The sequence below is a fragment of the Periophthalmus magnuspinnatus genome, chromosome 20, assembly GCF_009829125.3.
Source record: "Periophthalmus magnuspinnatus isolate fPerMag1 chromosome 20, fPerMag1.2.pri, whole genome shotgun sequence".
Taxonomy (NCBI): Eukaryota; Metazoa; Chordata; class Actinopteri; order Gobiiformes; family Gobiidae; genus Periophthalmus; species Periophthalmus magnuspinnatus.
In genome coordinates, this window is record NC_047145.1 from 16,445,015 (window position 1) to 16,469,208 (window position 24,194).

At 39.9% G+C, this 24,194-nt stretch overlaps 2 protein-coding genes across 2 annotated transcripts in view; one reads left to right on the plus strand and one right to left on the minus strand.

The window, feature by feature from the left end:
* Positions 1-2,274, minus strand: part of abhd10b (abhydrolase domain containing 10, depalmitoylase b) — a 2,795-nt gene extending 521 nt beyond the window's left edge. Inside the window, exons 1-5 of the mRNA XM_033986198.2 lie at positions 2,141-2,274; positions 1,527-1,713; positions 1,049-1,160; positions 446-583; positions 1-190 (exon numbers count right to left, since the gene is read on the minus strand). The exon at positions 1-190 is cut by the window's left edge and continues 521 nt beyond it. Of these exons, the coding sequence (XP_033842089.1) occupies positions 1-190; positions 446-583; positions 1,049-1,160; positions 1,527-1,713; positions 2,141-2,234 (721 nt within the window). The 5' untranslated portion in view covers positions 2,235-2,274. The remainder of the gene's footprint in view (positions 191-445; positions 584-1,048; positions 1,161-1,526; positions 1,714-2,140) is intronic.
* A 1,284-nt stretch (positions 2,275-3,558) lies between these two features.
* ythdf3 (YTH N6-methyladenosine RNA binding protein F3) lies at positions 3,559-8,868 on the plus strand. Its single transcript, XM_033986180.2, has 5 exons — positions 3,559-3,979; positions 4,394-4,418; positions 4,619-4,698; positions 4,797-6,458; positions 8,604-8,868. Exons 1-5 carry the CDS (start codon positions 3,956-3,958, stop codon positions 8,625-8,627), a joined length of 1,815 nt encoding a protein of 604 aa, XP_033842071.1. The 5' UTR covers positions 3,559-3,955; the 3' UTR covers positions 8,628-8,868.
* Positions 8,869-24,194: the final 15,326 nt, after the last annotated feature.

Below are 24,194 nucleotides of genomic sequence, written 5' to 3' on the forward strand. Positions count from 1 at the left end.
TGTGCCAGGGGACATCCTCGTCTTTGAGCCCGTGAATGAGGCGGACAGGGCAGGTGATGGGGATGGGACTCTGGAGAACACAGTGATTTTCTGCTTCACGAAGAAAGTCCATGTTAAACTTATAAAACCCCTCCTCTGAGTGTTTGGTGGGTACCACCCACTCTCCTTTCTCTTCGAACTCTTTTCGTGTCTGTGCATAAGGAGAGGAAAAAGTAATTTAACACTAATAAACTTGATTGCAGTCTTATATGCACATACTGAAAATGCCAAATGAATTATAGATTTAGGAAATAAAATACATATATTTACATTGTAGTTATTGATATTGTTAACATGAATTTAAAAATAGATCCATACATTTACAAATACTAAATTATTACTCTAAAACTGTCTAAAGTCCCCATTTCAAATGAAATTTCTATAGCTGTTAATGTTGTAGTCTCACCTCCAGTGGAAGAGAGTTAAATGATGTTACAATGTGATCAGCTGCAGTAGAGATGCCCACGAGAGCAGCTATTTTCTCTGGGCGTGCTATCGCTGCCAGCAACATCAGCCACCCACCTATACTTGACCCTACCAGTATCTGGAAACAGTAAAGGGACCATATTAAATACAATGGCACATAGCGAGCAAACAATCAGCGGGTATACACCGCCACCCACAGGACACATTGTGCAACTACAAGATTGTGCACACCATAAAACAAGTTCCTACCGTTAAATGAGACAAGTTATGGAAAGTGGACTTTTAAATGTTTTTCCCCATGTTATAATAGTTTCCAATCATCATTATCACTCGAAATTGTATTTTCATCCAGTCATGGATGTTTGAGTAATGAATTTATTGTCCTGCATTCAAGGTGACACTGCTTTGAAAATTGCCTGTTTTCACCTAACCCCCCCAACACAAATACATTTTATTATCATCAAGTAATTTTAGATCAGTATTGCGATTTAAACAGTTGTAAAATTTAAAATAATATGTGTATACCTGAAAAAAATCCATTATGTTTTCTTTAACAGTTCTATCAAAAAAATGCAATGCTCACCTGAGGACCCTCTACTAACTCATCCAATATAAAAAGAACATCTTTTTTCCACGTGCCAATTGTTCCTTCTGCAAGCACTCCTTCTGATGCCCCATGCCCTGTGTAATCAAACCTAAAGAGAAAGTAAGATGAAGGGAACAAAAAATGGTCATGAACTACTGTGTACAGATGTTCTGAATTGTGTTATCTATTGTATTCTTGTGACAAGTTTCACTTTTATTCATCTGTGAGATTTCTGTTTAAGTAGAATAGTTAGTGAATTGGTCAAAAGCTGCAAAATTGTTGATAATGTCCAGTACTGAGATAAAGCAAGGACCATTTTACATGGTTCAGGTGCAACTTCAGCTTGTGTTCGTGCTTCCCAGGAGTCAAACCCGGGACCTTTTTGCTCTGAAGCAAGACTGTGCCTCATCTAGTGTTAAAATATACATTGGTCTTAGTGTTTACGTCCTTGGACTATATGCAAAGAATGTCTCACCTTAGACAAGAGTGACCTAGTGACCTGCAGAACTCTTCCAACGCTTCCCCCTTTTGTCCATTCATGTTAGAGCCATACCCAGGGAGAAAGACTACACCTGGGGTCTTTCCTTTCACTCTTCTGTAGGCTAGTTTAGGGAGGTCTGGTCGTGAGGCATATTGAACTGTGGACTTGTGTCTCCTGTCGACTGTGTGGGGCAGAACAAAGGGTCTGTTACACAATGTACAGGAAACCATTCCTGACGCAGAGACGTATTCAATAATATTGTATTAACAAAATAAATGCACATTGACACAGAAAGAAACCATTAGGCTCTAAATTAACGATAGAAGGCCATGTTTATAAATCAGTCAAAAATATTAAAATCAAGAGCAAATAACAGTTATAGCATACCGTAAATATTAGAAAGCAAAGCGTAAAGTCGTTAGCATTTATCAAAGATAAAACCCACAGGGTTAAATATCTCTGTTCTAGGCGCAAAGAGCGCAGCAACATGCCCTAAATTTACCACTCCGCACTCCGTGTGCCACACCCCCTTCGAGGGATTTACAGTGGTTTTAGAAAAGTCAATGGACATGAAGCACCTCACAGCTACTATAAATAATAGGACAAACCTTTCAGGTACGTTGTAGAGAGAGCAGACAATCCTCCATTAGTAAAAATCTGTGAAAGTCCTCTGCGGCAGGACCTCAGCGCCACGGCGGCCATACTGCTGGCGAGCCACCGAGGAAGTATCGCGAGAGGAGCGGTCTCGTCCCATTTGAGGCGCTTTATGCACAGCACAGTGACTCTGTGTAGGCTGCACAATTAAACAAACAGAATTTTCAACGAGCACAGCTCAGAACTGTCAAACAGACCAAGGCCGAAAGCAATATCCTCGACATTAAGGCCGCAAAAATGGAGACTAACTCAAATCCAACAACCTATACATTCAACCACTCTTTATGTTAATAAAATACTGAATAAATGCAATGTTATGCAGGCTAATAAAACTAGACTCATTGGTCCTGTTTCAAGAAGCAGGTTTAGTCAATCCAAGCTCAAACTTTATTAAGTCTGAAAAGAAATCAACCAGGTTTTTGGTTTCATAGAGAGAGTTAACCTAAACCCTGAGTCAGTCACCATGGCAAATTTAACCTGGTCCAGAGCAGGTTTTATTCCTATAATCCAGAGTTTAACCTGCTCCTGAAGGAGAGCTCTGAAAAATTCACATCTTACGATAAATTCTTCAATTACGTTGGTCACGTGTATCAATTTGATGTAAAGGATCAATGAGTTTAGTTAATTCCTTTAATTTAATACATGTATTTAGTGCATAGTCTGTACATATAAATACTTGTATATATTTATTCTTTATACAGTCTATGATTTAATGTTACATATAAAAGTACAGTTTATTTTATTAGACTCCAAATGCTCAAATACATATCAAACCAAAGTGCAACATGTCAATGGTTTGTAAAATTATTTTAAGTTTTAAAATAGTATTTAATGAGCTAAAGTACAAGTGTAACAAATAATAATAATGTGTTTTAATGCATCATACTAATCATTAATTAAAGTATTACTTAACATCCTAAAATCTGAAATTAATCTGTCTGCAGTCACATGACTTCCTGTCCCTCTAAAATGGAGGCCTCCTCTGGTTTACCGTTGCCATGGTGAATCCACTTTTCTGGGATCCATTGATCGTGACTTTTCTCCTCAGCAAAGTGAACAAACTCTGAGGGGTCTAACTCCAAATCTGTTTTCTGAAACGGGAAACTCCCTGTCTGAGTGGAATATCTCTGACTCAGGAATTATACTCTGTTAGTTCAACCTGCTTTGTGAAATAAGGCCATTATGTTTAACTTTAAAAACAAGCTTTTACAATCCTGCACTGTAGCCTACCAGAATGTTTTGCAGATTTGATCTTCAGAGTAGGAAAGATTAAAGACAAATATATAAGCCATTTTAAATGAAAGCAGGGCGTTGTTAAAAGTATAAAGATAGATTGTGTTGGCGTATTTATAGCCTGATGCTGTTTGTGACTATCATGTGCAGTGGCGGTGTGTAACATGACTCAGAGCGTCATAGGCGGAAGGTCACGGAGCTGCAGAACGGAACGGAAGCGGAGTAAAAAAGCCCATCCGCCATTGTGGAGTATGGTGAGGGATATTTCATTTAGGCACTAGGCACTTTAACATTGACTGAAAGAAACCGTCTGTGCCCGGAGCGGACACGGGGAAGTGAAGCCGTCTCCCCCGACAGAGAGCCTTCGTTTGGACGAGGCAGAAGACACGCGTCGTCGCCAGGTCTGACCGCTAGAGGAAAGGAAAACGCCGCCTCTCAACATTGCCAGAGTGATTGAGCCGAGCTAGGGAAGCACCAAGAGCAGAGGGACGCCGTGGACTGTCTCACAAGCACAGCTCCGTGTCGGTTTCTGGAGGATGTCTGCCACCACTGTCGACCAGGTTTGTGTATTGACAGCGAGGGGTACCGTGAATTAGCCGGGTGTTGAGATTAAACTTTACAGACAGCGTTTAGATGCAGCCGAGGTGTGAAATTAGACAGGCTGCAAATCTTTGATGTGTGGCAGATATTAGCTCTAATGTAGGCCAATAGTAGCCATCGCAAGGTTTAGCTGGTGGCCAATGCGGCATAGGCACAGCTTACTGGATGTCAGAGCGTTTGACATCCGGTCAATAAAGCGAAGCGGCAACCTGTAAATGCTAACATCCGGCTCCTTGTGAGACTACTGTAGTCTGGTGTGTCCAGACCTGAGACTATATATACAGTCCAGACCTGAGACTAGAGACACTAGCATGCAGCTGCTAACTGTGTGGTGTTGTCCATACTTATGTTTTTTTTCTAATGTTTTCTTCTAGAGGCCAAAAGGACAAGGAAATAAAGGTAAGGTGATGCATAATTATGTAGATCCTTCTACCTAGGTCCTTCTAATGTTTTTCAGTAGCATTGTCCTAGTAAGGTATTCTGGATATTGCTTACAAAATCCATGTATGTTTATATTTATTTTTTACATTTGTGTTAGCAGAGGCTACAACTGTATCTGTTTTTTATGTTGTGCCTGTGGTAATCTGTTTTTCTTCTAGTGCAAAACGGATCAATGCATCAAAAAGATGGTGTGAATGATGATGACTTTGAACCTTACCTAAGCGGCCAGACAAATCAAGTAAGTTGTATTGTGACTCATGCACATTTATTGTCTTCTAAAGTTGAATTTGGGTCTTAAATAAATTGTATGTATTTATCATTGTTTTCATTTTACAGAGTAATAGCTATCCACCAATGTCTGATCCCTATATGCCCAGCTACTATGCTCCATCCATTGGTTTTCCCTACTCTCTGGGAGAAGCAGCTTGGTCCACAGCTGGAGACCCTCCAATGCCATACCTTACTACCTATGGACAGATGAGCAATGGCGAGCCCCATTTTATACCTGATGGAGTGTTCAGCCAACCAGGTGCTCTTGGGAATACTCCTCCTTTCCTTAGTCAACATGGTTTCAACTTTTTTCCTGGAAATGCAGACTTTTCTACCTGGGGTACCAGTGTCTCTCAGGGTCAGTCCACACAAAGCTCAGTATACAGTAACAGCTATGGGTACGCTCCCAGTTCTCTGGGCCGGGCCATCACTGATGGACAAGGAGGGTTTGGAAGTGACACTCAACTTAGTAAGGTACCAGTGCTAAGCAGCATTGAGCAGGGTATGGCAGGGCTAAAACTGGGTACAGACATGGTGGCCGCAGTCACCAAAACCGTGGGCTCACCTTTAGGGGCCACACCGGGCATGAGCAGCATGGCAGCAAACAACCTCCCCCCATCTATCAGCTCATCTGCACCTAAACCTGCCTCCTGGGCAGCTATTGCCAAGAAGCCTGCCAAACCACAACCTAAAGTCAAACCAAAAGCCAATATGGGTATGGTGGGAGGAGTCACCATCCCTCCCCCTCCCATAAAGCACAACATGAACATTGGGACATGGGATGACAAGGGCTCCCTGAACAAGGCTCCGTTAGCTCAGACCATGATGCCCCCTCAGCAGCTGGTTCAACAGCCGCTCCTGGCCCAGCCCCCAGCGTTACTGCAAAGCCCCCTGCCCCCTCAGCCTCAACACCAACCACAGCACCAGCCCTTCCAGCTGCAGTCCCTCCAGTCACCCCAACACCCTCTGCCCCCTGGCCCCCCACACCTGCATATCCCTTCCCAGCCGGGACCCCCACAGCATCTCCATCATCATCATCACCATCACCAGCCACCTCAGCAGCCTGGCCCACCCCCAAACCGCTGGGTGGCTCCCAGGAACCGGGGTGATGGCTTTGGTTTCGGTGGGGGTGTCCCATTGAGCGCCTCTCCTTGCTCCGGAGAAGTGCACCCTGTATTAGAGAAACTACGTGCTCTCAACAACTTCAATCCCAAAGACTTTGACTGGAACTTGAAAAATGGACGTGTTTTCATTATCAAGAGTTATTCTGAAGATGACATCCACCGCTCAATTAAATACTCAATCTGGTGTAGTACAGAACATGGAAACAAGCGCTTGGATGGTGCCTACCGCTCCCTGGGCAACAAGGGTCCACTGTACCTGCTGTTCAGTGTCAACGGCAGTGGGCATTTTTGTGGCGTAGCTGAGATGCGCTCCCCTGTGGACTACAATGCCTATGCAGGCGTATGGTCTCAGGACAAGTGGAAGGGCAAGTTTGAAGTAAAATGGATTTTCATTAAAGATGTGCCCAACAACCAGCTACGACACATTCGACTAGAGAACAATGACAACAAGCCAGTGACCAACTCCAGGGACACGCAAGAGGTGCCTCTGGAGAAGGCCAAACAAGTGCTTAAAATTATCGCCACTTACAAGCATACCACCTCAATCTTTGATGATTTTGCACATTATGAAAAACGTCAGGAAGAAGAGGAGGCTCTGAGGAAGGTGAGCTAAGCACATACTCTACAGTGTTGAGTGTTTGTATTCATGAGATCGTTTATGCCTATATACACTTTATACAGTGAACTTTCACTCACTCACTGTTAAAGGCTACAAGTCAGCTGATGTTGCCCAACCTGCTCTCAATGGTTTGTCCACCTATGACTGCATCTGGTACAAAAAGCAGATTGACAGATCACTGTTCGCCCCAGGCAGTTCAAACCCTGATTTTCTCATCAGTCCTTGTTACAAAGATGGTGATGATCAGCTCAAGTGGAGTTAGATGCAGAGAGGTTTCCTGAAATAGGCCACATTCCAGGCATTCCTACTTCCAGACAAAGGCAGATGCTGGCTCTGATCTCCCTTTGAACACCCAGCTCTGTGCCCTGCACAGCTCCTCATGCTTTATTAGTCTTTAACAACATAAGCCCCTGTGCTGCAAACAGGCTCCACAGTGGAGTAGAATCAGTACATTTTCTCTCCATGCTTAAAATGTCTTCCAGCTGAACGTGATGTCTCTGCTCTTGTATTAATCACACAGTGGAAACTACTGGATGTGCCACTCACTGTTTTTATTATAATATGGAAAGCTTCTTCAGACGCAGTAGCTATGCAGAGAAATCACTGGTGCACACTATGCCATTCTAATTTCATTTAGAAAACCCCTTGGTCCCCTACTGATGGTGCTCCATTGATGTTCCGTTCGGCTCTCACCACTGACCTTGTTAATATGCGCTGGGTTACTTTCTCATAAATATTTCAAGTCAGTGTTTTCAGGCTTCTGAAAACAACCTGTCAGTAGAGCGGCTGTTTCATCCTGGTAGTGCAGGCGCTGTGCTGTGCTGCTTTTGTAGCTCTGACCTCCTACATGACAGGCCTGGTCCAGTGCAGGCCTCGCCCTCCTCGGCCTGACAAGGTTAATTGTTGTCTATTGTTTGGCCTGTCTTTTCTCCATTTGAGAGGTGTCAAACCAGCACATCTTCTCACACTACAAGATCTATGATGTTTTTGGATGTATTAGCATCACAATATTGCTACATTATCTATTTGTGTCATAGAGATGTTATTTCTTTGTTTAGAATTGTACACAGTATGACATTAGTCTCATCAATATTGCATATAATCAAATAAAGGAGTTTAATTACTCAAACAAATACCTTGTAAAACCTGTGAGGAGGCTTGCCACTCCAAAGATTTGGCCTCTAACTTTGCCTCGTGATGGTGGACCCTCCACCAGAGAAGTTATATAAAAAGAAAACATTTATTAATTACAACATTCTTCACTTAAGTAAAAAATTTTACACACAGTATTTTTACTAGACCACTGAGTGCCATTCGTCAAGCATCCACCACAGAATCAGAAGTCTTCTCTTTAATATCTTTAGGACAGTTTTTCTGTAGGTACCATCATTCCACATGCACTGAATTGTTTCAGCTCAACATGATATCAATCTAGTAAATGTATATCAGTCAGGTTTGGCACACCTTTTTTTTTACCGTTTTTTTTTTTTTTGCATGCATGGATGCATGGAATTATGTAGCAAACATAGAAATGTAAAATAACTCATCTTCATAATAGCCATCCTTTGCTTTGTTGACAGCACTGCAAACCCTTGGCCTTCTTTCAACAAGCCCAACAGGAGTGTGCAAAGCAGTGATCAAAGCAAAGGTTGGCTTTTTCTGAGGACCTAACATATAAAACGCATTTGAGTTTTCACACTTTTTTGTTTAGTAAATTCCACATGTTCCTTCACTGTTGTGATTTTTTTTTTTGTGAGAACCTACAATGTAAATGGTAAAGAAAATAAATATAAACCATTAAACAAAAAAGTGTGTCCAAACCTTTGAGGTAGTGTGCATTCAACACCTTTTAAAATTTTTATTTCAAATGTAAAGTTTAAAAAAATATATCAATGCTACATAGTGGCTAGTGATTCATACTTTGCTTATGCTTGTAAGTAACTTGTACTAATGACTAACTTTACTTAATAAATTTCTTTTTGCAACCCTCAGGGTTCAAACTATTTGTCCGTGTTGTGTAAAAAGAGAAACAATTTTAACACAAAATGACATTTTAATGGTACTGCCAGAATTACGCCTTCATTTTTTGTTTTCTTGTTCTGATATTGACTATCTCCTGTGTCTAACTAGGAACGCAATAGAAGTAAACAGTAACCTTCAAGCAAGTTTTTCTGCAACAACTACAACACTAAAGAGGATGGACCTTAAACAAAATCTGCCTAACTGAGAGGAGAAGAGGCTTTCCACTGAAGACATTATATCTGGACACTTAGACATGACAATAGAGGAACTCATTTGTATCTGTTGACTAGTGTTTGTGTCACTCGAAAGAACGTAACTTCTTTAGAAACTGTCATTGAAGCACTTTGAGTCATTCTTACAAGCCTCTATTCCAGCACCCTCGTCTCTTAAACTTGTTTTGATTTGTTTATGAGCGAACTAACTGACTAATAAGACTAGTCAGAATATGTCACCTGGCTAACATCATTTTTAATGCCTCAATCTTTTGGGATATAGCAGAGGGCTGTCCGCTCCTGCAGAGATTTATAGATGAAACGTATAATTAATCTAGTACTTGAATCAGTATTCAGCTGCCTGGCCACCCTCAGACAGGCCTGTGGGAGATTGACAGCCACAATTATGTCGATCATAAAATTTACCCTCGCTCCACCCATTTACATTGGTTTCTGCATTTTTTTTGTGTACCAAAAGAGTTTTGCAGCAGGCTGAGATGGTGAGCCAGTGCACACCTTTTGTTTTCTCGTGATTCTGTCATTCTCAAGTGCATTGTTTGAGGAGAAACTTGCTGCTTTGCTAGAGTTGGCAGAGGCTCAGGCCCTGCGGCTCTTTGTTTTCACATCCATGTTCTTGACTGTACCTCAGGCTCAATCAGACTGTCTGTCCTTATCAACACGAGCACTTTTGGGTGAACTCCCCACACCTTTGTAAACTTCACTGGGATTCCCCCAAAACAGCAAGACATAATCTATAGGGACAGTTTTCTCCTCAAGGTAATCACTAGCTAAATAAAATGACTATTATTAGAGTAAACGTCTGTCTCTTTGGTTGTTTTTTTTTTTATTTTTTTTAATACAACTCTAGAACAATGGCATAGGAAAATAACTTACATGTAGCATGGGTTCATCATATTATAAAGATTGTCAATAGATATTCCTTCATTCCTTAAATTGAAAAATGTTAAATCAAAATATCCAGCTGTTACTCTTGTGTCTTTAAAGGCTGACTACCATCATTTAGTCTTTGTGGCCACTAGAGTGCGCCATTGTATCATTACTTCTGCCTGCCCCCCCATTAAACATAATACAGTACAAAGCTCCTTCAGTGAGATGCAAAGCTCCTTTCTTCTGAAGCACCAGTACAAGCACAATTATACCAGGATGAGAAGCACTTTTGTGTTTTCAAAGACCATTCGTGCAATTAATGTGAGCCCGCCAAGCTGCGCAGTGAGAGGAGAAGAGGAGAGGGGAGAGCGGTCCTCATTTGTGTTCGTCAAGGGGAAGAAAGGGCTGTAATTATAACATTTGAGGCTCCGGATTGCAACTTCTCTCCTCTGTGTGTTAATTTGTGCATCCATCAGGTTTTCACAAGCAACCTTTGAAAAGACCACACTGCTTTCATCTGTCAGTGAACACAACAAAGTCAGTGGGAAAAGTATTCACCTCACAATTCTCATAGAAATGCTGCATTCTGAAATGTTCAACTTGTTATAAAAACAGTGATAATTTTAATAAGAGACATCATTCTTTCCGGTTGAAATATGCCTAGATAGCACGTCCTTTGTGAGCGCAGTTCTTGCTGTGCTAATAATCATTATAATGAAACTCGGATAAATATATTCACTGTGATACCAATCCAACCAACCCACGCAGTTCTTTCATGCAGATCCAGGCTCATCATGTCATTAACAATACGTGATGGTTCATTGTCAATTTGGCCGAAGCCGGAGGAAATGCCAGGCAAAGTTTTCTGCAGACAATCCAAACGTCCTTATGGAGGAGGCAGATGAGAGACGCACTGCCTTTGAAGTATTCACATGGCACACTTATCAACACTTGGCTCTAGGCAAGGTTAGGGCAAGTCTCAGGGTTGACACGTCTGCCATGTTTCCCAAGTTTTGCTACTGCGGGCCATAATAAGAAATTCACAAACATTAGCCTTATTGACATCTGTGGCATTGCACTGTCACTGAGCTGCTTTTAATGTATGCATAGAGAATATTTTAACATTGAGGTTGGGTTATATTAATTTGTAGGCCTATAGAATTATTCAGGTGCTGGGTGAAGTCTTTTGCATCATGTAGGATTTGTACGAAGGGACTTTCAGGTTATATCAGTGTGTGCGAAGAAGAAACATTTTGTCAATGGAAACTGATCTCTAAGCTCTTGAGACCTCATCACAGGCTCATGCAAAAGTCAAGCTTTCAATAAAACTCATAAATACATCAAGTAACCTACATAATAATAATACATTAAAGCTGCTTTAGGAACAAATGTGTTAGACTTTAACAATAAAATACAAAAAATAAATACAATTTAATAATAATAAAAAAAATACAGGACTGTCTTTGTAGCCCACAAGGTGGCGCTATTAGCAATTACTTTGTTAGTCAAACTAGTACTCAATGATAATTGTCTGTTTTACCCATTTAGTTTAATTGATGATTATGTGACTTTCAAATTGTACTGTAAATACTGGTGGATTTTTTAGTTTCCATCTACTATATTCATATATGACTCACTTGTGTGCTGTTTTTCACACAAACAAAGGGCCTAACCTTAATCCTAAATTTGCCAAGGTAAAACAATACTGCCCCATACAGGAAATGTATACAGTGCAATTGTTGTTAACTGCCCCTTTTAATTGCTACTAAGAATAAAACTAAATAACTGTCCTCCAAGTTGGAAAAGCCTCCCCCTGGTGCCTATTGGATTACACTCATTAAGATAATAAAGTTAATGCACAAACTAATGGAGTGGCTAAGTACTGTTTAAATTGAGAGATTATTGTGCAATTGCTGTTCCTCTATCTCTAGTTATTTTCTTTTTACTTTCTAAAAGTCATGCCTTAAGCCATAACATTATGACAGGTGAATAACATCTTGTAATGTTCTAACATCTTTAAGTGGCTCAGAATCTAGGATAGACATGTCCTGCAACAATGAGTCACCCAGTCACTGATGGACTATTATAAACAGCATTTAACTTTAACACATTTACGCTTGTCATCTTAAAGACACTTTGCTTTGCTTTTTGTATAGTTTACATTTGCTCATTTGAATACTTGCCAGATTAAAAAATATCTATTATCAAATATGCTGTGTTATGTGTTAATTTTACATCCAATACTAAAGGTACTTCTGTTCCTAATGTGGTGAAGTAGTTAGCAGTCTAAAGGAGCACTCCGCATAAGTCTGCATTGGCCAATGTACAAAATATTTATAATGCATATAACCAGCCTTCACAGCCATGGGGGATCATTTATGGCCCAGGGTCATTAATTAACTGCTGCAATGTTTCCGGGCAACAACCAATCAGATCTCTGCATTGCCGTTGGTGTTAGCTAGAAGCCTTTTTATATAGAGACTGAACATAAGAGTGCTAACGTCAATTAATATACATGCTTTTCCCGACGTCCTTCGCCATAATTTATCTCTCATCAAAAGAGGACTCTTTGTGTATTCTTCTTTATGTTCATTTAAATTGACACAAAGGCTGCAGTGTCTGTCTGTATACTTGCAGATGTTTTAAGCACACCTGAACAACATTATTTATTCTAGAGCTTGTGAGGAGGTCGTGCCCAGGCGGCTTCTGTTGGGTCAATCTACTATTTAATTCATGGCTTGAAGTCTAGAGAGAAAAAGAAAAGGCTGAAATAAAAATAATAGAGGGGCTTGGATGCATTACGGATGGTAAGACAGTAATATCTGTCTATAATATCTACTATGCTGCACTAGCCTCTTAGGACATTTGGCTGGTTGGTGTTCATAAATTTGAATCTATAGAGAAAATAATAGTAAAAATGCATTAGCTTTTACTGTAGTTTATAGCTGGTCTGGCTTTTTCTACTACTTTCTCCCAAGCCTTATTACATTCATTCAATGGCTGGAAGGTGGCCCGTGAAGGGATGACATGTTCCAACCGAGTTTTGGCATCATGGGGGGTCAGCGGCAGAATGGAAAGCTCAGAAAAAGTAATGCATTTGAAATGAAAAGGTGGAATGAAATATGACATTGGCCCACCACAGCTGAGGCCTGGACAGTACTCTGGTTATAGTGCGGCCAGGTCTGTAATGTGATGCTGGACTCCCTTTTTGCCTCCCGCCACTTCCGGTTTCATCCTGATGGAGATTAAGGGCCATTAAAGGCTCTCTGCTGCATGTGCAGTTTCTATTGATCACATTGACTCGACCCACTGTAGCCAATGATCCGATTACAAGTGTCGTACCTGTCTCCCCCTCCTCCTGGTCTCTTCTTTAAGGTTCATAGCACTCATGTCCGCCTATATCTGATGCTGTTCCTCACCATAGTGTGCCCACCTTTCATCTCAAGACACAGCAGGTCTATGATCAACCTTATTTCTACAGCAGAGTAATGGATTGGCCATGCCCCAAAGAGCTAAATGAGTTGAGACAGTGTGCTCGGACTCTCTGTCGCCCCCGCCCCTCAGAAAACCCACCCCTTCCTCTGCTTACATAGTCAAACAGCCCTGGGGGAGCGCTCCAGCGGACCACTATAGTTATTAGCATTGACAGGGACTCACGGAAATCTGCACTGTTTCCACTGTTCAGGAAGTCCCACTTTGCTGCTAATGTACAGGGGAATCCCATATAGATCATGTTGTAATATATTTGCGATAGGCCTACCACTACACTTTTTCATATCAGATCCAAGTCAAACAAAATAAAATGCTACATTCTTGGTGCTGGTCATCTTGTGAGGCCATAATGTCTACACAAAAAACACAAAACAAAATGTTCCAGCTCATAAAAAGTGACTCAGAGAGGGACAAAATCTGCATTTAAGAGCATTTAAATTGACATTTAAGAACTTTTAACCATTAACAGTTTCCCTTATCATTATCATTAGTTTACTTCTGCATTTGAGGCTGGAGTACTCAGAAAATGTTTCCTTACATCTGTCATCTACCGCCCATGTCTTTTACTTGCAATTATTTGAAAGCTCTAGACCCTGAGGTCTATGAGGTTCAAAGTTGTGTTATGGCTTTTATGGCAAATGAAAATCTACTGTTTCCTATAATGAATTGCCATGATGAAGAGTCAGTTAAGCAGTTTTGAACTGAGAGTTAACCCATTTCTGTCATTTTAGATCAATATTGCAGCTTACATTGAAAAGGAAATAGTTTATTATGCAGGAAAAAGCATGCTGTGTCTTAAAAGAAAATGTACTATCAATCTCAAACAGATTGTAGAACAATGATGGAATTCCAAATTATTTGCACATTTTAAGCCTCAAGATCGACCACCTTCTCAAGTGGTATCATTCTTGTTCATTTCCTAGTTGCTTGTTGAGGTCAGTTTGTGCTTAGCCTTTTTAGGCATCTCATGTGAACAGGTAACGACTTTATTATTCCAACTTTAGGGCCAATCACATACAGTATCCTGCCAGGAAAAAAGATGCCTAAGTGAATGCTCCATGGACAGTTAAATAAAACAAAAATGATAATATTTTCAAGTTTAGCTATAGACAGAATAAGAATTGTTGACAGAATTAGGTCTGTATGCTGTTGCAGTCATGTCTGTCCTCTTTCTATCATTGAATTCACCAGTCAGTCAGTAAGCCATATGAGGGTAAATCCCAGGCATGATCCTTCACTACATCTATTGCATTTCTGAATACTGTCTTCATACAACACCCTCCATGGTACCAACAGCCTTGAGAGAGAAGGCTACAGAGTTGTACACCAAACATGAAGTGCTCCACTGTGTTAAACTCCAAACACCTTCACTAGAATCATTTGGATGATTTCAGCCCTGCAATTGTCAATCTTTACTGAACTAAAGGTAAAAAGTAGCTATTAACTTAAAAACTACCACTTCATGACATCACACGGTAGAGCAGAACATTTTGAGCTTTGGAAATGTAGACAGACTAATAATAAAGGCTTACTCAAACATGTATGAATGAAACAAAACACAACTCCAGGTATGTTTTTGAGGAGGTAACATTATAACATGGCTTAAAGCTCACAAGAGTCCATTTTGAGTAACATAGGACCTTTAAGAGTATTACGTGTGTTTCAGTCTGGCCACCAAGGTACTGACCTCCGCTACCACTGCAATTACATCATAGGGCAGGGCTGTGTTCATGAATATTGATGTGGCGTCCAGAGACATCACCTATACCTTTGATTTCCCAGGGATCTGAGCTACTCCTGCGTGACAGGCAATTGTGGACACAGAGTAATGGTTTTCTGCTGCAAGGGAGGTACACAGAAAAATGGCATCAAAGGTAGACACACTTCTGCAGCGGGATGAGAAAATTATAAAGGCGATCTGCTAACTAGAGGGGTATTTCAAATTCAGTAAACGGTCACTGTACTCGTGTAGGAGCAGTGAAGCATTGTCATACATACATGAAGAAAATGTAAACAAAATGAAGACTAGTAACATTAAACAAATAAGAGAAAAGTATTAGTATTAAGCAGCCTATAGGCCATATTAGTGGGGTACTAGAAGGGATCCTACCTACTAAAAAAGGAAAAGTATTTATTTTAGTATTACAGTACCTTACAACACACAACACAATACTAGGCTATGGCATTCTCAGATTTAGACTTGTATAAAAGTATTGTTACCATAATCATGTATTTATATTGCAGTCATATAAAAAGGTTCTTGCCGCAGGTCACATTTTGTCTCCATCAGTTATACACCTCCACGGACCTCTTTTTCAATGCAATCCTTTCCAATTGTTTCCTTTCCATTCACTTGCATAGATTTTATCATAGCTACTTGTACCATGAGAGAACGAGGGTAGGAAATGCCAGATACACATCCCGGAGGAGAATGTGATTGTACCGTGTATCATGTGGGACGCACTGCTATTACGCACGCTGCCAGTAGAGGACGTTGTTGTCATAACATAACAGTGAAATGCGGCTGAGTCCATTTTCTATAGACACACACACCGAGATAAAGCAGACCTATAATTCACTGTCTGTCTAGTGAAGCCATAATCACAGCTCAAGTGTTTACACGTGTGTATAACATCCTCCTGTGCAAATGCCAATTCTGCTCACCAGCACAAACCTATTTTTATTTTGTCTATTCCCCTGTAAGATGTATTTGTCAGATTTTTTGTTTCATATAGACTATTCACATTATGGTCTACTTGTATGCAATAAGCCTTAATGTGGTATGTCACAAATATGGATGTTACTAAATGCAGCTATGATTTGCTTCTAACAACAACATTTAAAAAAAAAAATAAAATGAAATAATAATAAGAGTAAAAGAGCTTTTCACATTGTTGTATATTCTGGTGTAAGTAGCAAGACATTTTCCTGAACATAAAAATAATTATAAGTGATGCCTTGAAAAAACAGTATTTTCTTTGATCCTAAAATGACTTCTTATTAAATCTTTAACACACAAATTCTCTCCGTGCGTTAGTTACATGTGATCTTAGATGCCATACTCTCTCCTATTAGATCTCCATGATGAGTACATTAGTGGCTCTCCATCTGTGGCAGTGCAAACTTACAGTCGCACATGCTGGTGGACCCCTGCTGGGCGTGTTGGAGGAGAATAAACATACACAGGGATATTTCACACACACATACACACACACACACTATACACTGTACGGCTGCAGTGAGAGGACACAAAAGGTGCTCTATATCGCACACCACTGAGAATCGTTTGGCAAAGAGAAGGCTTCATTTACAGTGTGAAGTCCAAAGAAATGTACAGGTCTTTCTCTCACAGTATTATCGATCCAATCCTCACCCTTTCCCTCCCCCCTCTGCCTCCCTGCCCCCCAGCCCCTCCCCCCTCTCTCTGTGGTTACATTTCTTCCTGTGTCATAGAGTGCACGGTAACATATATCTGCTATTCGCTCCACATTCATCATTGATTTGCCATGTGAAGAAATGCAACACACTGTCGACCGAAGGCTGGTGTCAAGTGAGCTTCCTGCGCCCAAAAAATACAACAAAATCTTTACACTTAGAAGACATTTGAAAGAAGACTTCGGAAATACCAGTAGGACAAATGGTACCAGTTGAGAAGCGTGGCCTGTATTTCATGTAGTGGCTCAGATGTTCTCACTAAAAACAACAAAAATACAAAAAGAAGCAGGAGGTTTTGGTTTCCAGTAAGAATAATCAAATTAATAAACTAAGGAAAGAAAATTATTTAGAAAAAACTTGAAAATACAATGCACAGGAAAATGTATTGAATGTATGTGTGGAGTGTATACATTCAGTGTTACATAAACGATAAATGCATTTGAACAGAGTGACAGCTGTATTTCACACACAAGCTGCATTTTAACATAATAACATAAGTGTGAATTTTCTTTGCAAAAGGATCTACTATAGATTGCACTGGAGTAAATCTTTGCTTATAGGTATGTTCCAGCTTGATAATTTGTTTTTTACACACAAATTTAATATTCATTACTATATAATCATCACTGATTACTACTATGTATGGAGGGTTATTAGTGATGAATGAATGCAATGTAAATAAACTACCTACTTATTACTAATCCTTAACTTATTCTCAAGTAAGGCTTCATTGTGTGTGTTAATCTAGTGCTGCCCCATTTTCCAATTTAGAAATCACAACGTGCAGCTAAAATGATAGAGATGGGGTGCAGCATGTTTAATTGCAGTGACTGGGGCGCAGTCATATGCACAATCACACAGCTTCATATGTATTGGCCATACACCCACACACCCACAACATTTACATATCATCTGCAGCCATCTGTTCTAAATGATAGGTAATTAACTGAGGCCTGCCTTTGTCTCGCGTGGCTCACTGACATATAGCCGCTCTTCACCGTGACAAGACCAGAGGCTTCAAAAAGGAGCAGAGGACATTTAAGGCAAAGGATGTGAATGATGCTGCAAAATCCATTATAAGGATGGGAGGAAAAAAAACACACAGGAGGTGATGGAGGGGCGACATGCTAGGTCAGGGAGGAGAGAGAGTATGTATGTATGTGGCGTGCATGCCCCTTAGCTAGCACAGATCGGCGATCAAGGTCGAGTCGTATACAACCCATACTTAAGGAAGGGCAATGACAAGGAGCAGCTGTGAGGGGCTAAAACTGATGAGTAAGGCTGTTGTTTTAGACTTAAATGCTGTATCTTTAGTGCATAAGGAAGCTGTTAGCAAATGAAGTAAATAGGGTGTAAAAATCACTGATGTTATATGAGGGTTCATTGAGGGGAGGGTATCAAAGTCAGGCAAGGTCTTTAATCAAAAAAATGTAATACTAACTAACTGATCTAGAAATTGTGTTTTGTGTGGTCCAAATAAAAGAAGAGAGTTTGGATTAGATAGTGATTATCTGTGCAACTAAGGCCAAATTATTGTGCAGATCATATGTTATTTGGTGTAACAACTCTGCAATTAAATTATTTTTAAGCAGAGTGTCTTAGAATTTCACAATTACATGTACAGCAGATCAACTTTTTAAACATTTATCAAAATCTGTTTGCCCTGTCACAAAGATTATAGTGATTATAAAAGTAAAATTAATCAAATTAGTGTTAAAATATTATAGTCCAAAAGTCCAAAATTGCTGAAAATTGGAGCAAGTTGGTCAAATAAATTTTTACAAAACTTATAGCTCCAGAATTTATAACTGGCATAAGTAAAATGTTGTAGTTGTAGAGTATGTGTGAAAGTAAATGGTTATTTTTTTTTTTTATTATTTTCAACAAAAAATAAAATAAAATAACATAAAAAATTACAGGACTGCTCTGATGAAAAACAGATGTGATTTTAAATTTAAGCACTAAATTTACCATGTCAGAATTGCAAAGTAGAAATATATAGTCATCACTACTCGTGTACATGACAACATCCAAACGTGTCAACGTCCTCTGTCTCTCTAACCTGAAGTTCTCAACGTTCAGTATCTCCCTAAAACTAATTGAGATGCCATACTGCTACTAGCTCTGAATGTGTAAAGCCTGTATATAACCATCACCAGCAGCTCCTTCAGACAGTCCTGTATCCATGTCTGTCTATGTTACAGCCGCACGGCGCTATAATTAGCCCAGTATCTCCTGCAGTAATGATGAGTGGGAGAGAAAGCCCTGCATCCACCTGCTACTGCTACATCCACGTACCTCCAGACACACAGACCCAGAGCCATTTCTCATCAAATGGGATAATTACAGCCTGGGTGCCATAGTAGTGGGGGAGGGGTGATGGGGTCTAGTAGGTTGTTCTACATGGTCAACTCTCCATCTTGAACAGCTGAGTAGACAGGCGCTGCAAGAACAAGAGAAGTGAGCACAGAATATTGAAAACAAGGCAGAATGAAAGAAACATAAAGTGCTTGATTATACATTATAGTGCAACAAGCAGAGTGCTCTTGACTTTGTTTGTTGTAAATAAATTCAACAATGAGTTAATTATTCAGAATGGTGTAACCAAAATCAGAGCTTTTATGGATTTGATGCTAAAAGGAGTCATTTTGGCAATAGACAAATACCAATTCTTAAACAGACTCTTGATACTGAAGTGCTTAGTTGTTGAGATTACATGCTCCAGTGTGTAAATCATAAAGCCACAAAGGGATAAGAAAAGTTGTTTTATTAAAATCCTCCAACTCAATGTTTCTGCCATAGCTGCATTTTGGCAAATGCCTGGTGATATAAAACTTAACTCAGTATATATAAGTGTCACATTTAAATGTACAATTCCATAAAAAAATAAAAATAAAAATCAAGTGTCATTTATTCATCATTTTGTTCATGAGAATAAGCATTTCCTTAAGGTTATTTAAATACAATGCAAAGGCTCGTAATAATGAGAGTGAGCTAAAAAAAAATCATATTGCCAAATCCATAATTTTCTCATTTCTTTGTCTTGTACACAGATTGCTTTATATTGCTTGTAATAGGTAAGAAAAGCTATCTGCTTCTTCTGAGAGTTCAAACTTCACTGTGGGTTGTTAAATCCACCTGTCACTAGGGATGTCACAATGTCAGAAATTTGTGCTGCGAATATTGTGAGAAAAAACATCAGTCCAAAGATGCAAAGATTTATGACTAAAGCTATGAAAGATAAAATTGTGAAATCCAACATATGCTCATCTCTCTAGACTGACAGATAAAACAGGGTCAGATCATGATTAGATAAATATTGCCACATAGCATATCCCTGTGTTTACATAAAGGTAGTTTATGTGAAAATACAACTTCCTTTAATTAATTGCTAAATATAGACTAATAAAATGTCGCTGTATTTTCTGGCTGGTTTAAGAATGGAATGATCTAGACATTTGTTGCAGTCTTCCTCCAGCCCCACATGTCAGCATAGCCCTCTAACCGCAGTGTCCCTCCCATGTACGCCCTCCTGACTTGTCTGCGCTGGTCAGCGGGGTACATAGCCTAATGCACCCATGCTGAAAAAACACACAAACAAACAAATAAACAAGTGGTTGGCTGGTAATTGCAGTGATTAGGAGATAAGCGACGATACAAGATCACGTGGTCCAACCCAAACCCCTCGTGTGACCCCTGGAGGCTGCAGAGGCATAGGAGCACACTGTCATTCAGAACACGTCTGACTGGAGCAGAGCCCATATACAGACACATACAAGGCTACAGCACAAAGAGCACCTTGAGCCAGGCTTTCATCTGCTATTTCTCAACTAAAGTACACATTTTCACACGCTGAATATTCTCACAGAGACATTCACACACTTATTTATGGCTGTATAAAACTCCCTTAATGTGTTTGTCCATAAATCTATTTTCGCTTCTACTAACATTTTTCAAGAAAGTGCCCCGACTCGTACCATGCATGCTAAATAGAAAACAGTTTTGAGTTCAAATAGATACACGTTTTGCACTTTTGCCTTGTGTTTTAATGCACACTGACTCATATATGGATTTCAAATAAACTTCAGATGCCTGTCCACACTCAAAAATCTCTACACTATGCTGCTATTGTGCAAGTATTATAGCTATCACACAGCATATTTGGAAAGTAATCATAAGACAAGACAAACACGTATTTATAAGTCTGCATATTTTAAAGTGAAGCTGTGAAAAATAATAGAGTTTAGATTGTGTGGATTTGTCACCTACTTTGTTTTCTCTATACAATGCAGGATACAGTTGCCCTGGCATTTAATTTAAAATGTATTGAAAGAACACTTGGCCAAATCTACACAAAAAATGAACCTGGGATGTTTGTGCTTGTTGTGTTTTTCACAGCGTTGCGGTGGCCAGTAAAACTGCCTTAGTCACACATACAGATCCGGAGGTGTTAGAGCAAAATCAATGGTTGGATTGCAGTGTAAGGTCCTAGGGGTGAGGTAAACACGTTTTCCTACACAATGTACTTCTGAAATGTTCCAAAAGACAATATGCGGATACTGGGTTCCTGTACAAATTCATGCGTGTATGTACTTATGTATATTGGATGGTTTAAGTTCTTGCTCACGTGGTCTTCCAACAGCTGAATGGATTGGGCTGCAAGTAAGACATGAGGAAATTAGTGCATGTGTCAGTATGCACATGCAAAAAGATGCCAGCATTAGCAACAAAATAAACATATCAATTCAACTATTGTCTAAAGCTTTATATTGTTATGAAAAGCATATCTGAAAAATCGTCTCTTTTAGGCAGTATGCTCAACATGGTTCTCTCTGTAAAAACAATGCAAATAGTTAACCTCGCTTAAAATGAGTAGTTTTGACTAAATTAGGTTTAACTGATTTTGTGACACATATTTAAATTATATATTTAACTAGTTTCAAGACATTTCTGATTAATTACAAGATCATTTAAATTGTAATGCAAAAATGACAATTAATACAATTGCATTTCACAGAAAGGATGTAGATTTTCAAGGTAAACAATAAAACCCCAGCAAGTGAATAAATGCAAAAATATATTCATTTAATGCTATACTGTATTGCAGAATTAACTGAAACGGCCCTTACATCAATGTATTTCTAAGGAAGTCTTCTATTTGCACAATCATGACCCTTGTTCTCATACGACACCCCGTTTCTCCCCCCTCTCCCGCATCACAGCTCCCATCTGAGGGAATCTTGTCCCAAATCCTTCCTTTGAATTATTGAGGAGGACCAGGGCCGGTTTCTCCATGAGATCGATCGGACCAATCAGAGGAGGCGCTGCAGCACCAAACGCGGAGCATGTTGTTGTGCATTGTTTACCCTGACACCACTTGGCGTCGCGTATAATAGGTGTGTTTATGTCGGGAAAGGTGTGATTGCAGATTGACTCAAATTCCTCCCTCTCCATGTGTGTTTTGGTTGGTAAATTGGTTGGTTTGATTTGGGTGGAAAGCAGAACAATCATGTCTTCAGGATCAAAACTAAGAAGACGAAATTGAAGATAAAATAGGAGAACGAATATATTAATTGTGTTTTGACTCAACACTGCTTTTAGGTCGACAGATAGTAGATCAGTGGAGTAGGATGTAACTTGAGCTAAGCATTAGGAACACTAGAGTTCTATGTTTTTCTTTTATTTTTGTTATGTTTCAGGATTATTTCAGTTTTTTCTTTGAGTACATTTACATCTTTGTTTATATCTTTAATGTTGCCTGGAGAGTTAGGCAAACAGCAGCTATTTAAAACACCACTGTGGCAGGTATTACAACACTGTTTTTGTTTTGTGTTGTACATCTGGGACATTATGTAAAGAGGTAAATTAATCTTAACTACTTGCAAAAATGCTCCTGCAGCTATTTGTTGTATAACTTATCAAGTCTGTTGTCAATGGATTTAAAATGAGCCGTTTTAATTTCTAATAGACAAATCTCTGCCTCAACACCTGCTGTCTATTTTGGGTAAATAAAATATGCTTTAAAGATTTGCAAATCCTCATGTTTTTGATGGTTTTAATCACATTATGAGGGCAATTACAAAATAAAATCATAATGTGCTATCAAAAGATTGAAAGGAGAGACATTAATAATTTTCCGCACCTGTAATAGTCACCCAAGTCACAAACTTTTCACGACACAAGGAGCACAGACATTTGCCTGTTACCCCACAATTATACCAGACACTCTCTCTCTTCTACAGCCTGGAGTAATGATTGCAGAAGGCAGCGGTCTATTATTTGGCAAATGGACGAGATGTTGTGTGATTGTTGTGTCTCGTAAAAGCAGTCTCGTTAAGATGCTGTCAGACTCCAGACAGCAGTTCTTAATAGTGTTTTTACATAGATTGCTTCATTTTTGAGTCAATGCACACATTTCTTAGGGCAGAGCATCTTTTCCACCTGATCAACCCTGTGTGAAGCAACATCCTGCATAGTGGGGTGACTATCTCAGCCTGCACCAGTGGATGGCGCTCTTCTCTCTGCTCCTGGATGCCCCTACAGTGTGTGCAGACTGCATGATGGCCTCATTTGAATGATTTAAATCACTTGAGGTCTAGCGCCACACATTTGCGCGGCTTGACTGGATTTATCCTGGTTGATAGGATCAGCGCCCTGAGCCCTGGACGCAGGCAGACTACAGTAGAGACGCAGGCAGACCTCTTGCACTGACATCATTGGACACAGCTCCGCGCTCCGATTCCACTTGTGATCAGGGCCGCTCCGACTCTGGCCCCCGGGACACACCACACAAACGTGCAGGCTCCTATGTGTGTGCTCAAGCCTGTTAGACACACACAGAGCAGAATAACCAATGGAGACATGCACCCTTCTAAAGGTGTGGAAGTAATACCAAATATATAGCAAACCTCTACTTTAACTACAATGTATATAACTGCAATTTCAAAAATGATATAAAGATCATTATAATTATTTCAAAATCCAAAATTGTAAAGCAATATATCTTTGCATGCTTTCTATCTCTGGGTTTTTGATGCCCTTCCAGTTCCAACCACAGCACAACAGAAGGAAATATTTCTTGCCTAGAAGATAAAATGCAATATGCTGATGTTTGAGCCTCTAACCATCCAGCCGGTGGGTAGTCCTTAGCTCACTGTGCCACTGTTACTGTATCTATATAGGCCATAAAAAGGCTGTAATAAAAAACATTGAACTGATCAATGATAAAGGGGAACGACGCTATGGGTATTGCTTAACATTCTCTTCCAGGTTAATGCACACTGACATGGTCACTCATAGCTTCTTGTTTATGTTTGGTGCTTTTTGCAACATCGATAACTAAATATAGAAGCTTTATCTGAAAGAAATGTAATGTTTTAACCTTTAGAATCCATAGAGAGAACAGCGATCAGGGGCTACTTTCCATCTTCACATTGATGCAAGTCCAAAAGCTGAAGCTGCTTTGTGTTTGTGCGTTTTAAAGGCAGGTAGAGCGGCTCACTGGGGAGTTAAGTGCCCTGTTGAACAGCGGGGCACAGCGAGGTGGTGGAGGAGGACTACATGATACAAGAGTAACCTTATAAAGACGCTAACACACTCCGCTAACGCTACCTCAACAGCCCACACAACAGGTCAACGCGCAGCAAGCATCACATTTTACTGCATACCATAG